General features: G+C 61.2%; 1 protein-coding gene across 9 annotated transcripts in view; it reads left to right on the forward strand.

The window, feature by feature from the left end:
• LLGL2 (LLGL scribble cell polarity complex component 2) overlaps positions 1-13,256 on the forward strand; it is a 33,940-nt gene extending 20,684 nt beyond the window's left edge. For 7 of the 9 annotated variants that reach the window (XM_030837654.2, XM_060290229.1, XM_060290227.2 and 4 more), the window contains 22 exons: positions 1,076-1,157; positions 1,452-1,567; positions 1,939-2,097; positions 4,096-4,258; positions 4,393-4,525; positions 4,841-4,895; positions 5,497-5,651; positions 7,360-7,723; positions 7,862-8,015; positions 8,105-8,209; positions 8,588-8,880; positions 8,979-9,129; positions 9,480-9,630; positions 10,287-10,403; positions 10,519-10,685; positions 11,055-11,319; positions 11,561-11,714; positions 11,968-11,996; positions 12,221-12,268; positions 12,492-12,534; positions 12,662-12,723; positions 12,913-13,256. In XM_030837654.2, coding sequence (XP_030693514.1) covers positions 1,076-1,157; positions 1,452-1,567; positions 1,939-2,097; positions 4,096-4,258; positions 4,393-4,525; positions 4,841-4,895; positions 5,497-5,651; positions 7,360-7,723; positions 7,862-8,015; positions 8,105-8,209; positions 8,588-8,880; positions 8,979-9,129; positions 9,480-9,630; positions 10,287-10,403; positions 10,519-10,685; positions 11,055-11,319; positions 11,561-11,714; positions 11,968-11,996; positions 12,221-12,268; positions 12,492-12,534; positions 12,662-12,723; positions 12,913-12,923 — 2,977 coding nt within the window. In that variant the 3' untranslated portion in view covers positions 12,924-13,256. The remainder of the gene's footprint in view (positions 1-1,075; positions 1,158-1,451; positions 1,568-1,938; positions 2,098-4,095; positions 4,259-4,392; positions 4,526-4,840; positions 4,896-5,496; positions 5,652-7,359; positions 7,724-7,861; positions 8,016-8,104; positions 8,210-8,587; positions 8,881-8,978; positions 9,130-9,479; positions 9,631-10,286; positions 10,404-10,518; positions 10,686-11,054; positions 11,320-11,560; positions 11,715-11,967; positions 11,997-12,220; positions 12,269-12,491; positions 12,535-12,661; positions 12,724-12,912) is intronic. The other 2 variants (XM_060290230.1, XM_070044436.1) reach the window with 2 other exon arrangements.
• The last annotated feature ends 1,477 nt before the right edge of the window (positions 13,257-14,733 follow it).

The following is a 14,733-nucleotide window of genomic DNA, read 5'->3' on the forward strand; positions in this document are numbered from 1 at the left end:
TACCCTCTTAGGAGTCAGCCCCGAATGCAGTAAGTGGAGGCCGGGGATGGGCCCCACCCGCAAAGGATCAGTAGACTGGGCTCAGGGCTCAGTCCAAACCAGAGACGGGGTGGCCTTGGGTTAGAGGAGCTGTGCTAAGCCAGATGCTCTTCCAGATTCTACCCCCGACCCTGCCCCCCCCCCCCACACACACACACGGAGAGGAGAGTGGACTCCTAGTCTTCCCCTGGCCTGCGGCTGGACGTGGTCCAGTGGGTCCATTTCAGAGGCAAGCCCACAGGTCCCAGGATGGGGAGTCGCTGCTTGGGTCCTCTGGCCTAGGCTGCGCTACGAGTCTGGGAATCCCACCCCTGAATCTGACCTGAGCCCCCAGGGTGAGCCAGGGTGGGACCTAGGTGAATTGGGAGGTGGGGGACCACCCTTGGAGAGCCCAGCCGCCACCTCCTCCAGTAAAGCTGTAACTCCCTCCACTGCTGCAGGGCAGGTGCAGGGAGCCTGGGGGTGCAAGTCAGCAGCACGAGGCTGCAGGGGGTGTGTACCCAGGAGGGCAGAGGCCCAGCTTCCATCGCCTCAGCCCTTCCTTAGGTGGTTAATCATTGCCAGGCCACGGCCATATCCCGGTTACGATTCTCAGCGCCAAGGCTCACGGCCATGGCTGCCGTAGGTGGGCCCACGGGTGCCCTGTGCGTCTTCTCACAGGTGCCACCACGTGGTAGCTGACAGTCTGTTGCAGTTCAGGTTATGGGTTTCGGTGGGGCGGGGGACAGGGGTACAGTGAACAGCCTAACAGTTGCCAGGATAATGCTTCACCCCTCCTGGCTGCGACAGCTCTCCCTGGTTGGCTGGCTTTACCCTCAGGGGTCAGGTTACTGGCCCGGTGCCTTCAGGGCAGGCCCCCCCCCCCCCCCCCGCTGTCCCCGCCCCACCCTAAACATCCCCCCCACCCCCCCACCCCCGCCCCCAGCAGCCCTTCTCTGCTGCTGGGTATTTACACTCCTTGCCACGTGGGCCCAGCGGGCAGGCCGAGGGGTGGGGTCCTGCCTTGTGGAGCTTTTCCTGAGCCTGCTGCTCCCAGCTACGGTGCCCCAGGGGTGGAGTTCATGGGGTTGCACCGTGAGAACAATGCGGTAGTGCAGATCCACTTCCTGCCTGGCCAGGTGAGGCCCCCCTGCCCCCAAGCCCTTCTTACTTTCCCATCTTCCAGAAAGGACGTATGGAAAGGCAGGCGTTTGGTGGCCCGGGGTTTGGTGCTGATGGGAGGACCCGGGACAAACCTGTCTTTCCCCAGCTGCTGTTCACGGCCACCCTAACAGGAGGCGGGGGTCTCTTGGTTCTGGGGCTCTTGGAAATGACCCGCACAGGCTGGGCCGCCCCAGTGTGTAAAGGTCACGGTGAATGCTGTCCCTCCCTGGTTAACGAGACAGCACGCTTCTGCCCCGTTTCCTGCCTAGTGCCAGCTGGTCACCCTGCTGGACGACAACAGCCTGCACCTGTGGAGCCTGAAGGTCAAAGGCGGGGTGTCGGAGCTGCAGGAAGATGAGAGTTTCACGCTGCGTGGCCCCCCAGGGTAAGAACTCAGTCTTCTTGCTCTCCTAGCCAGCCTGACCCATGCACCAACTCCAGGGTGCCCTGGGAGGAGCTGGCAGGGCTGCGGCCCACCTCCCCCCATCCCCACACAGAGCCTACGTGGGAGGCGCCAAGGGATTTTTTTCTGCTTCTTAGCCCCAGCTCTCTGCCATCTGTCTCCTGTCTTGGCAGAATAAAAACCAGTATGTTTGTCCGGGCCTGAGTAGCTGGACCCCATCAAAGAACCTCACCGGCCTGCTTCCCCACCGCAGGCATGGCCTTTCCTGGGGCTGCTGAGGGAGTGGGGGATCCTATCTGTGGGTCCCCCCTGCCTGGGCAGGGCCAGCTCACGGGCCATCATTCCCTCTGCAGGGCCGCCCCCAGTGCCACGCAGATCACCGTGGTCCTGCCGCATTCCTCCTGCCAGCTGCTCTACCTGGGCACTGAGAGCGGCAGTGTGTTCGTGGTGCAGCTGCCGGCTTTCCGCGCGCTGGAGGACCAGACGATCAGCTCAGATGCTGTGCTGCAGCGGTGAGCCCCAGGCCTGGAGACCCTCGTGCCCTAAGGAACCTGTCCCCTCAAGTGGCCTTCTCCTTTCCATCCCGGTTATGCCTCAGGAGCTTATGATTTCTCTCCTGGGAAGTCTGTAGGGATGGGAGGACAGACTCTCAGCTCTCCACCTGTCCCCCAAATTGAGAATCTCACCCCCCAAAAAAGAGTTAGCGTTCCAGCACTAAAAGGGGTCTTGGGAGTAACTTGTCACCTCATTTAAAAGGAAAACCAGGCTCAAAATAATTGTGCAATGATACCAGCTCTCAGTCCAGCGTTCTTGGCACAGATACCACCTCTTTCAAAGCCCCGGGGCTCCACAGTGGGGCAGACGGGGCCCAGACCTCCCTGCATCAGCCGGGCAGCTTCTGCTGATGCGTGTGCTTTGGAGTCTCTGCCACATGTTCGTTTGCATGCAGGGTCCATGGCCCCGAATCCCTGGCGGCCACAACCTGTAGGTTTCTTGAGATCGTTTCAGAATCTTTGCTCGTTAATGGTGGTGTCCGTGGGAGAGAGGGAGTCAGATCAGGTCTGGGTGTGGAGGGGGGCCAGGGTCCAAAACAGGAGGGGATGGAGGAGTCCAGCAGGAGCCCACGGGAGCCAGGTTGATGGCCGTGGAGTGTTCTGCAGTGAAGAAGGGCAGGGAGAGGGCTTCCCTGGTGGCGCAGTGGTTGAGAGTCCGCCTGCCGATGCGGGGGACACGGGTTCATGCCCCGGTCCGGGAAGATCCCACATGCCGCGGAGCGGCTGGGCCCGTGAGCCATGGCCGCTGAGCCTGCGCATCTGGAGTCTGTGCTCCGCGACGGGAGAGGCCGCAACAGTGAGAGGCCCGCGTACCGCCAAAAGAAAAAAAGGGCAGGGAGGAGGCCAGTGTGCTGGGCTGTGGAGCTGCTTCATGCCCGACCTTCCTAAGGGCTCTGGGCCAGGCTTGTAACACTCATAGTCGTCAGGCCCCAGGTGATGGTCAAGCAGGGCTGGGCATTGCTGGGTTGGGAGGATTCCTGCTTGGGGCCGGGTCCTTCTGAGCACTGGGCATGGTAGAGTCAGGGCAGCGTGACCATGGCCAGAGCAGGACTGTTTACAGGGTGGCAGGCCCAGCTGGTGCTCAGCCGGGGCGCCTGGCCTGTGGGCAGGACGGTGGAAGGACCTGCTCCTCAGTGTGTGGCGGTACCAGTGCCCACCGTACCCGCGCCGGTGGGAGTCTAGTCGAGGAGGAGCCCCTGCTGGGCTTTCCCAGCCTGGGTGCCCTGGGTACCCCTCCTGTTGGTCTAAATCTTGTTCTAAATGTAGAGGGTTTGGTTTGGGTTTGAGCGTAGACATGCCCTTGGGATCCAGGCTGTTTCCATTTCCTACTCGCCCTGCTCGGTATCGGCGTTTGGTCCTGTGCCCGCCACCTCACGGTCTTCTGTTGGTGTAGCGCCTCCAAACTTCACACCAGCATTCCAGGCCCAGAAAAGGAGGAGGGGGTCAAGGCTCAAGGCCAGGCCAACTGATATAGAGAGTTTTGTTTTGTAGGTCTTAAAAACTTTTTTTTTTTTTTATGAAACACCAACACCTTGCCGAAATGCACTAGGTTTGAAGGTACAGTTTAATGGATTCTTGTTAAGTGAGCGTCTCTGCAGCCAACTCTGGGCAAACACAAAATTTTGCCAGGCCCCCAGGGTCCCCCACCTGCCCTTCTCTGTCACAGCTCCCTCCCTCCCCCAGAGGTGACCACCACATCGACTTTTCTGGAAACCACTTCCTTGCTTTTCCTTATAGTCGTGCCACCTGCGTTTGCATCCTTAGGGGGTTTTCTCTATCGCTGCCCTGTTCTATGCGTTGCTTCTCTCTCCTCTTGATGACGTGTCCTGGCAGCCTTTCCGCGCTGGCACATTCCGTGCCCGCTGCTTCGGGGATGCCGGGCATGGCTGTGCCACGCTCTCAGCCATGCCCCACCGGTGGACGGTGACGTGGGCTCACGGTGCTCCCCTCGCCCAGGTTGCCAGAGGAGGTCCGCCACAGGCGGGCATTTGAGATGGTGGAGGCTCTGCAGGAACATCCTCGGGACCCCAACCAGATCCTCATTGGCTACAGCCGGGGCCTTGTCGTCATCTGGGACCTACAGGGCAGCTGTGTGCTCTGTCATTTCCTCAGCAGCCAGGTAGGGGTGCCACATGGTTCTCCCAGGCCCCGCATAACACATCCAGCCCCCATCTGAGGCATGGGGGTGCAGGCGATGGAACCGCACCCCTGATCCCAGCCTTCGCGCACTCTCTCTCCTTTCCCACCGTGAAGCAACTGGAGAACGTCTGCTGGCAGCGGGACGGCCATCTGATTGTCAGCTGCCATTCTGACGGCAGCTACTGCCAGTGGCCCGTGTCCAGTGACACCCTGCAACCGGAGCCCCTGCGCAGCTGTGTGCCTTACGGTCAGTGCTCTGCCCGCCACCTGGGACCGCCTTCCAGTGAGCAAGGCGGTGTCCTCTCTGGCCCCAGTCGGTCTCTCCTGCTTTCAGATGTAGGTGTCCAACTCATAGAAGCAAAACCTGGGGCCCAGAGATGGTGAAGGCTGTGTCCGAAGCCACACAGCGGGTTTTCTGAGACGCACTGTGACTTTCTCTGGGAACTGCTCACAGCGAGACTCCCAGGCCTAGATCTGCTCCGCAGGTTTGCGGGATCTGTGCTGCAGACCCGCGGGCCTCTGAGAGCAGGAGGGCCGTTCAAGGTATTTCCTTTTCTTTTAGGCCCTTTTCCTTGCAAAGCTATTACCAAAATCTTCTGGCTGACCACCAAGCAGGGGTAGGTATCAGTGCTCTGTCCTGTTCCCTTTCTAGAGCTTTCCTGGGGAGCTGGAAAGGCTGCTCAAACCTCTGCCTGGGGGAGATGGTGCCTAGTGACTGCCTTTAGGTCTCATATCCGGGTCTCCAGGGAAGGGAGGGGGGTGCCGTTCATACCTCTCTCCGACTAATTCCTGAAAACTCATTCCCATTCTTTCCCTTCCACCCTCCTGGAGAGATGATTCAGACCAGCAGGTTCCAAACTCTGTCTTAGGAGCAGACCTGTTTCTTCAAACAGAATCATACAAGGAGACCTGATGTATAAGCAGAAAAGGGGGACAGAGGGCACTCTGGTTGAAACGGGAGTGGTGGCAGAGACTCAGAGCCTGCAGCCTGCGTGCTCCACTGCTGGCCCCCAAGTTCTCTGGGGCTGTTGAGTTGGGAAGAGACGGGGGTCCGCTCCAGCCCCTCCTGGGAACTTTGAGTGAGCACTTACACTGAGGCCAGCCCTCATGCCAGGCCCTGCTGCAGAGGCCAGTCACAGGGCCACCCCACGGCTGGCTCAGCCCTTGGCTTCTGGGGCGGCGTCAGCAGCCCACCCCCTGCTCTTCTGTGCCTGCCAGGTTGCCCTTCACCATCTTCCAGGGCGGCATGCCACGGGCCAGCTATGGGGACCGCCACTGCATCTCAGTCATCCACAACGGCCAGCAGACAGCCTTTGACTTCACCTCCCGCGTCATCGACTTCACTGTCCTCATTGAGGCGAACCCTGAGGCTGGTAGGCGAGCGGGAGTGAGTGTGAAGGGCAGGCCACCAGGAGGTGTGGGGATCCGGCCCACCCCCATCCATAAACAAAGAGGAAGGGCCTGCAGGCGTTCCCAGAGCTGCCGCCCCTGAGTCCCTAAGTCCCACTGCACCTCTTCTTTGTGTCCCCGAGGCTGCTCCCTCTCTTCCCTGCTGGCCTATGGTTTGTCCTTGCTGCCCACGCCTCCCATCCACCCCAAGCTCTCTTTGCCCTTCCCCAGCTCAGCTGGGACTTGGCCCAAAGGTGGGCAGGTCTGCACTGTTGGGCTTAACACCCACCTGGCTGAGGCAAAGGGCTCCTGGCCTGGACATGGTGAAGCCCTCCTTGTGGGGTGGGGCAGGTAGCAGTGTGGGCCAGCTGAGCTGGCCTCCTGGAACTCAGCCAGGCCAACAAAGCCCTGAGTCAGCTTTCTAAATTGGGTGACAGGCAAGACCAGAAAGGGCTGGTGTCAAAACCTAGAGAGGGGGCCTGGTGGGAGATCTCCAGGAGGGTGGGCCTCCTCCCTAGATGACTCTGACCTGACAGGCCCGAGGCCTCCAGGTGAGGGAGGCAGGCCTGCTCAGGACACCCTGGGCTGTGTTCTCCCAGCCTCACCAGTGGCCCTTTGGAGGGAGACTCTGAACCTGCTTTTCCTCCTTTCTCAGCCTCTTCTTCCCTCCTCATACCTGACAGCGTGGTGGGAGCCAGGGGAGTTTTTGGTCGATTCTTTTAGGTTTTCTACATTGATGATCATGTCATCTGTGAACAAAGATGGTTTTACTTCTTTCTTCCCCATCCGTATGCCTTCTATTTCCTTTTCTTGTCTTATTGCATCAGCTAGTACTTGAAAATGAGTGGTGAGAGGAGGCAACCTTGCCTTGTTCCTGATCTCAGTGGGAAAGCTTCACGTTTCTCACCATTAAGTATTACATTAGCCGTAGGTTTTTTTGTTTGTTTTGTTTTGTTTTGTTTTTAGCGGTATGCGGGCCTCTCACTGTTGTGGCCTCTTCCGTTGCGGAGCACAGGCTCCGGACACGCAGGCTCAGCAGCCATGGCTCACGGGCCCAGCCGCTCCGCGGCATGTGGCATCTTCCCAGACCCGGGCACGAACCCGCGTCCCCTGCATCAGCAGGCAGAGTCTCAACCACTGCGCCACCAGGGAAGCCTGCTGTAGGTTTTTTGTAGATATTCTTTATCAAGTTGAGGCAGTTCTCCTCTATTCCTAGTTTACTGAGAGTTTTTTTTTAATCATAAATGGATGTTGGGTTTTGTCAAATAGTTTGTCTGCATCTATCGCTATGATCATGTGATTTTTCTTTTTTTTTTTTTTTTTTTGGCCACACCACACGGCTTGTGGGATCTTAGTTCCCCGACCAGGAATTGAACCCGGACCCTTGGCAGTGAGAGCATAGAGTCCTAATCACTGGACTTCCAGGGAGTTCCCGATTTCTCTTTTTTAGCCTCTTGATGCAATGGGTTTCATTAATTGTTTTTCGAAAGGTGACGCAGCCTTGCATACCTGGGATAAATCCCACTTAGTCATGGCATATAATTCTTTTTATGCGTTGTTGGATCTGGAGCTTGCTTTTAAAATGTGGGTTCCCTGACTCCAACCCTAGAGCCTCAGATTCTACAGGGCCAGGCTGGACAGACTGCTTCCCAGTGGCTCCTGCAGCCCCTGACCCTTGGCCTGTCCCCACAGCCCTTGATGACCCCTATGCCCTGGTAGTGCTGGCTGAGGAGGAGCTGGTCGTGATTGACCTGCAGACGGCTGGTTGGCCGCCGGTCCAGCCTCCCTACCTGGCCTCCCTGCACTGCTCCGCCATCACCTGCTCCCACCATGTCTCCAACATCCCCCTGAAGCTGTGGGAGCGCATCATCGCTGCCGGCAGCCGGCAGAACACACACTTCTCCACCATGGTAGGTCTGGCCCCGGCCCCAGCCCCGCCCCAGCCCAGAGCCAAGCTCGCCCATGAACTTCTCCGTCATCTCCTCCAGGAGTGGCCCATCGACGGTGGCACCAGCCTGGCCCCGGCCCCACCCCAGAGGGACCTGCTGCTCACGGGGTAGGTGACGTTGATCGTCACTCTCCTGCCTAGCGGGACGTGTAGGGTGGGAGCAGAGCTCGGGGGGTGTGCGTGCCAGTCCCGGGCTCCTCTGGCCCGGCATCCTTCTCACGGGCGGCAGGCGGGCTCTGCCCACAGGCACGAGGATGGCACAGTGCGGTTCTGGGATGCCTCGGGCGTCTGCTTGCGGCTGCTCTACAAGCTCAGCACGGTACGGGTGTTCCTCACCGACACAGACCCCAGCGAGAGCCTCAGTGCCCAGGGTGAGGACGAGTGGCCCCCCCTCCGCAAGGTGAGGCCCGGAGCCTGGGAACCAGGGAGGGCGGGGATGGGCCAGGTCCAGCACTTAGGGCCCCTCACGGAGCTCTTCTCCCTTGTCAGGTGGGCTCTTTCGACCCCTACAGCGACGATCCCCGGCTGGGCATCCAGAAGATTTTCCTCTGCAGATACAGTGGCTACCTGGCTGTGGCTGGCACAGCAGGGCAGGTAGCGGGCCGGGCTGGGCGTGCGGAGCCGTGGGGAGGGCTCATCAGGTGACTTTGGGCAGCGTCCAGGCCCACAAGCTTCCTTCTCAGTCTTGGGGGGCAGCAGGGCCAGGAACCAGCTTCCTGAGCGCCCCCCTGGTGCATCCCCTGCCCCTGTGGTTCTGATTTCTCCCAGTGAATAGAAGTTCCCTGATCCCATTAGAGGGAGGCCTTTCTCCTCCAGAAATCAGGGTTAAGAGCCAGAGGTTGGGCACTTCTGACCCTTGGCCTTGGCGTGGAGCTTGGGTCCTTTGCCGCCCCTGCCGTTAGGGTCCCTGAGGTCCTGCCGTCCGTCCCTTGGTGCCGGGGGGTGGTTCAGCCCATCTGCCGCCCCGCCCAGGTGCTGGTGCTGGAGCTGAATGACGAGGCAGCGGAGCACGCGGTGGAGCAGGTGGAGGCCGACTTGCTGCAGGACCAGGAGGGCTACCGCTGGAAGGGGCACGAGCGCCTGTGTGCCCGCCCGGGGCCCGTGCACTTCGAGCCCGGCTTCCAGCCCTTCGTGTTGGTGCAGTGCCAGCCCCCGGCTGTGGTCACCTCCTTGGCCCTGCACTCCGAGTGGCGGCTCGTGGCCTTCGGCACCAGCCACGGCTTTGGCCTCTTTGACCACCAGCAGCGGCGGCAGGTCTTTGTCAAGTGAGCAGACCTCCCGGGGTGGCCGGGTCTGGGATTGGTGCCTGGATTGGCAAGGTCCCTCAGGCCCTGGCCACGCTGATGGCCCATCGTCCCCCCAGGTGCACGCTGCACCCCAATGACCAGCTAGCCTTGGAGGGCCCGCTGTCCCGTGTGAAGTCCCTGAAGAAGTCCCTGCGCCAGTCCTTCCGCCGGATACGTCGCAGCCGGGTGTCCAGCAGGAAGCGGCGGCCTGCTGGCCCTCCGGGAGAGGTGAGGCCGGGGCCGGACACGAGCCCGGGCAGAGCCCGGAGCAGCCAGCGGCAGGTCCCCACCACCCCTCCCTGCCCCGCCTGCTTTGGCCATAGACACGGGCTCTGGGCCACCCCCGACCCCCACCAACCCTGTGACCTCGGATCCGCCGCACTGCTTCTCTGTGCCTCGGCTTCCCTAAGTGTGAAAGGCAGTCATTGTAATGCCTCAGGGCCACGTCCTCAGTATTACCAGGCAGGCGGTGGCAGGGGCTGCGGCCACTCTTCCTGGAAGGCTCGCTGTTGAGCCATGCGATGCCCCCGGGAAGGAAGGCGAGAGCCCACCCTCAGGCCTGGCCCACTCGACTGCAGGTGCAGGAGGGGAGCAGCAGGGCAGAGAGGACTGGCCTACAGAACATGGAGCTGGCGCCCGTGCAGCGCAAGATCGAGGCCCGCTCGGCGGAGGACTCCTTCACGGGCTTCGTCCGGACCCTCTACTTCGCTGACACCTACCTGCGGGACAGTGAGTGGCCAGCTTGAGGTGGGGGGCCCTCTGGCGTGAAGGCGTGTCGGAGGCTGCTGGCTGGTGCACCCCTAAGAGGGGTTCCCCCTGTGAGCAAGGGGAGACTGGAGCCCTCGCCCGCCCCTTTCCCTCCCGTGCCTGGGTCTCCGAGTCTGATCGCCCTGGCTTCGTATCCAGGCTCCACCACTCTCTAGAAGTGTGACCTTGGACGTGTCACTTAGCCTTTCTGGGTCTCGCTTCTCCCCCTGTAAAATGGAGGGATAGCTTCCTCCTAGAGTGGCTGCGAGCGTTGGGACGTGCCACGTGCCTGCTGGTACCCAGTAGGCCCTCTAGAGGCTCTCTGGCTGTTTCTCTTCTCCTGCCAGGGCAAGGGTGGGCTGAGGGCTGTCTGCTGCTGTATCTCGAGGGCCGAGCTGTCCCGGGTTTGGGCTCATCTGCATGGGGCTCTGGGTTGTCAGAGAGCCTTCCCAGCCTTTTTCGTCTACACCCAGGAGGTAGGCAGGGCCCACAGCAGCTCCATTTTACAGAGGAAGAAATTGAGGTTTATGGAAGTTTGCTGACTTGACCTTAGAGTCACACAGGTAGTGAGCCAGGTCTCCTGGCTCCCCCTGACCCCCAGAGCCAGGGGTTAGATGTAAACCTTTGCCTCCTGGCAGGCTCCCGCCACTGCCCCTCGCTGTGGGCTGGCACCAATGGAGGTACCGTCTACGCCTTTGCCCTGCGCGTGCCCCCCGCCGAGCGGAGAATGGATGAGCCGGTGCGGGCGGAGCAGGGTGAGCGCTGGCCGGGGGGGAGAGCGCTTGTCTGCCTCGGCTGGGAGCGGGAGGGTGTCTCCGGCCTCGTGCTGCGCCCGACCACCAGCCCCATCGCCTCCCTCCGTCCCCGCAGCCAAGGAGATCCAGCTGATGCACCGAGCGCCCGTGGTGGGGATCCTGGTGCTGGACGGACACAGCGTGCCCCTTCCCGAGCCCCTGGAGGTGGCCCACGACCTGTCAAAGAGCCCCGACATGCAGGGAAGCCACCAGCTGCTTGTCGTGTCGGAGGAGCAGTTCAAGGTGCCTTATGGGAGGAGGTGGGGTCCCCTGGGAATCCCTGGAACAAACGACAATGGCTGGGACTCACTTAACGTTGTGTTTGTAGTTGCTGTGTGAGGGCTGCAGAGGCCCAGGAAAGAAGCAGGGTCTTGATGGAGCCCCGGACCCCAGGGTCAGTGGTGGGGACGCTGAAGCAGGACCTGTGTCTGGGGAAGGGACAGAAAACACAGACAGGGACTGGCGTCCTCGCAGTCTGAGTGCAGCGACCACACGTCTGAGGGCCAGGCCCAGCGGCAGCCTCGGGCAGGGAAGCGGGAAGTCCTCGCTTGACTGGATGAAGCTCTGCACACTGGTCTGGCTTCAGGCGTGACCGGCTGCCCTGTGCCCTAGGTGTTCACGCTGCCCAAGGTCAGCGCCAGGCTGAAGCTGAAGCTGACCGCCCTGGAGGGCTCGCGGGTGCGGCGGGTCAGCGCGGCCCGCTTCGGCAGCTGTCGAGCCGAGGACTACGGGGAGCACCACCTGGCTGTCCTCACCAACCTGGGCGACATCCAGGTGGTCTCGCTGCCCCTGCTCAAGCCCCAGGTGCGGTACAGCTGCATCCGCCGGGAGGACGTCAGCGGCATCGCCTCCTGCGTCTTCACCAAATATGGCCAAGGTGTGCAGGCGGTGGGCACGTCGGGACCTCTGCCCGCAGGGCTGCGTTTGGGGCTCCTGCTCTGCTGCGGGGGCTGCTGGGAAGGGCAGTCGGGGGTATTCCGGTCAAGGCCAGGCTCCTCAGGCAGAGAACTTTGGGAGCCTCTGGCCCCTAATCCCCCCTGGGGGGGCAGCTCTGTTGGCAGCCACAAGGTCCGGGAGACTCAGGCTGGCCTCACCTGCCAGGCTTCTCCGCCCCCCAGGTTTCTACCTGATCTCACCCTCCGAGTTTGAGCGCTTCTCTCTCTCCACCAAGTGGCTGGTTGAGCCCCGGTGCCTGGTGGATTCTCCAGAAACGAAGAACCACAGCCGTCTCCACGACAGATCGGGCCCTGAAAAGGCCTCGGGCCGAGCCAGGTGGGTAAGAGGCCAGGTGGCCTTTGCTCCAGCCCCTCCTCACCCCACCCTCCCTGGGGTGCCCCCTGGGGGCTGGTCAGAGTCCCCTTCCCCCGTGAACTCAGCACACCCTCCCAGCTCTGCCTCCTTGCCCCCCTTTGTATGCCCCACCCTCCCACGCAAGTTGGTCAGTCGACCTCATTCTTCACGGGACCAGGGCTTTCCAGAACGGGGAGCCTAGTGGCCCCCCATCCTTACTGTCTCTTCTCCACAGGAATTCAGGGAGCCAGAGTGATGGAGAGGGTAAGACAGGCCTCTCGGGGGCCAGGGGCGTGTGGGGGCCGAGGCGTTGTGAGCACACCTGGGGAGGGAAGGGGATCCCAGGTGAGCAGGTGGTGTTTGGGCTGGGAGTCGAAACAGCTTCCCTTCCAGTCCTGGGCTCAGGCTTCAGCACCCCCACCCCCAGAAGCAGGGAGCTGGGGCAGAGGAGGGCCCAAGGCTCACCTGGCCTGGCCTCTGCCTTCCAGAGAGGAGGTCGGGCCCCGTGATGGAGCACGCTCTGCTCAATGACGAGAGTGAGTCAGGGCAGGTGCTGGTGGGCTGGCTGGCAGGGGGGATGTGTGGGGCGGAGGGTGGGAGCGTGCTTGGAAGGCCAGGCTGGGAACGAGGGCCGTTTTCCTGAAGGAGGGCAGTCCCGTTCACCCCATCAGTAGAAGGGGCAGAAAGGGGGGTGTCTGGCCCAGCCCCAGCTTGCCTCACCACGCCTCTGCTCCCCGCCCCTGCCCCCCTGCCCCGCAGGAGTCCTGAAGGAGATCCAGAGCACGCTGGAGGGAGACCGAGGGTGAGTGACCCTCAGGCTCGCAGGGCTGGGCCCCTGGTGCCGGGAGACGTTCCAGGGGAGCTCTGGGAATGAGGGTCCTTGTCTGCAGCCCCCGTGGACGGTGACGGCCCTGTCTTTGCCCACGCAGGAGCTGTGGTGATTGGCGTTCTCCGCGAGTGGCCGTGGGGTACAGCCTCAGCAATGGGGGAGGTAAGGGCTCTGGGTGCTGCTGCACGGTGGGGTGGGGCACGCTCCTGGGGAGGGATAGGAGGGACAGGAGCCCCCGTCCCCGCTCCCCAAGGCCCTTAGGCCTATCCCAGCCCTGACACACACCCCCACTTGCCCGAAAACCTCCATGTCTGGGCTCAGGCGGGTGACTGAGGCCCCCGTCCCGCCCAGGGTGCTCCTGAGTCGCTGTGGCTCTGTCTCCTTCTGCACGACGAACACACACTACTGACGGCTCTTCCTGGGGGCACTGCCCCACCTGGAGAGGCCCGTGCACTGGGCCGTGCAGGGGCTGGGGGCACCCCCAGTGCCCACCCTGCTGCTGCTCCTGGCCTTGGGAGAGGAGGGACCCCAGGCCCCTGGGGCTCTCCCTCCTCGGGCCTTGACCCTCTCGGTCCTTTTGTCAATGTTGCACAGTTTTTATCCCCGTCTCCCCGCTTTTTGTAGTGGGCTGGGTTTTAAATTATAAATGTTAACTGCCTCTGGGTGAAAAAGTTTTTAATAAACACCTCATTACCTCTTCACTGGACTGGCCCAACGACTTTACTTTTTTAATTGTGCAGAGATTTTCCACGTAAATAGGAATGATCGTTAGCTGGTTCCTTGCCTTTGCCCCTCGGGTCCATCCCCTGGACCAGGCTGGTGCTCAGGAGAATCTGTTTTTTAAGCTATTTGAATCAGATCAAACTGTATCTGGTCGTGTCCAAACGCTATATGCCTTCTCTCTTTGGGAATAAATGGTGAAAGTTAACTGAATTGAGTCTGACTGCATCCCCGGGTGGGGGGCAGTGGGAGGCCCCTAGCTGCCCCTGGCTGGCCTTCCCTTGCTGTTAGGAGGGGAAGATGGACACGCTATCTCAGGCCCGATGGCTTCTTCCGGATTTCAGGGAAGGACTACGGGGTGCTGCTGAGGCGTGGGGGGCAGTTAAGGTCTTTGTAAGCCCGGGGTTTGATTCAACTTGGGCCACATCTTTATTCACCTGTCTTCACTGAGCACCAGCTATATGCCAGGTGCTCGGGGTTCAGAGGTGGCCAAGACAATGTGATCCCTGCCCTCGTGGGGTCCTTACAAGTGCAGGAAGTGTTAAGATGAGGGACATCTGGGGGCTTGTGAGAAATGTGCCTGGGGAGGTGACGTTAAGTGTGACGGGAGAGGTGACCTGGAGCTGGCTGGGCAGACTGTTCTGTGCAGAGGACTGGGGGCGGAGAGGTACAGCAGCACGAGAGGGAGTGTTCTGCTCACCGTAGAACGAGTAAAGAGCTGAGGGTGGCCAGCAGGAAATGAGCTGAAAATGCCAGGGCCAGTCCAGGAGCCTCGTGAGGGCGAGGGCACCACCACGGGCCGCAGGAACCCACCCTGGCCTGAGCGCGGAAAGGGCCTGTTGGAAGGACACGGATTGCTCAGGGAGCAGAGGAGGAGCTGAGGCCCAGGTCCCAGGACGGACACACCGTGGGAGCATCCTCCGCACCCACCCTCCGGCCCAGCACGTCCAGCTCAAGAGTCGCTGCATTTTGGAACTTGGACCACTCGAGCATCCCTTGTTTCTCCTTAGAGGAACAGTGGGGGCTTACTGAGATGGAGCCCCAAGAGCCGCGAGGAGCGGGAGGGACAGCTCCCCAAAGGAAGAAAATGCTGTCCCGGGAAGAAGTGGAGAAAGGATGCTGGGCAGATAAAGACAAAGCCACGGGTGTGGGGAAGGTGGGGAGAACTGCACCCTCTGCAAGACAGTCTGGACTCCATCCTGAGACAGCGGAAGCCTTTGAAGGACGTTTTTTTTCTGCCGCGCTGCGTGGCACGTGGGATCTTAGTTCCCAGACCAGGGATCGAACCCACGCCCCCTGCAATGGAAGTGCTGGACCGCCAGGGAAGTCCCATCTGGAGGGCTTTAAGCAGGGAAGTTCCATGAGGAGATTTATTCTTCTAAAGATTACTGTAGCTTCAACCGCAGCTACAGCAACCGAGTTCCACTCAGGCAAATTACTTACCTGCTCTGC

The sequence above is a fragment of the Globicephala melas genome, chromosome 20 (assembly GCF_963455315.2).
Source record: "Globicephala melas chromosome 20, mGloMel1.2, whole genome shotgun sequence".
Taxonomy (NCBI): domain Eukaryota; kingdom Metazoa; phylum Chordata; class Mammalia; order Artiodactyla; family Delphinidae; genus Globicephala; species Globicephala melas.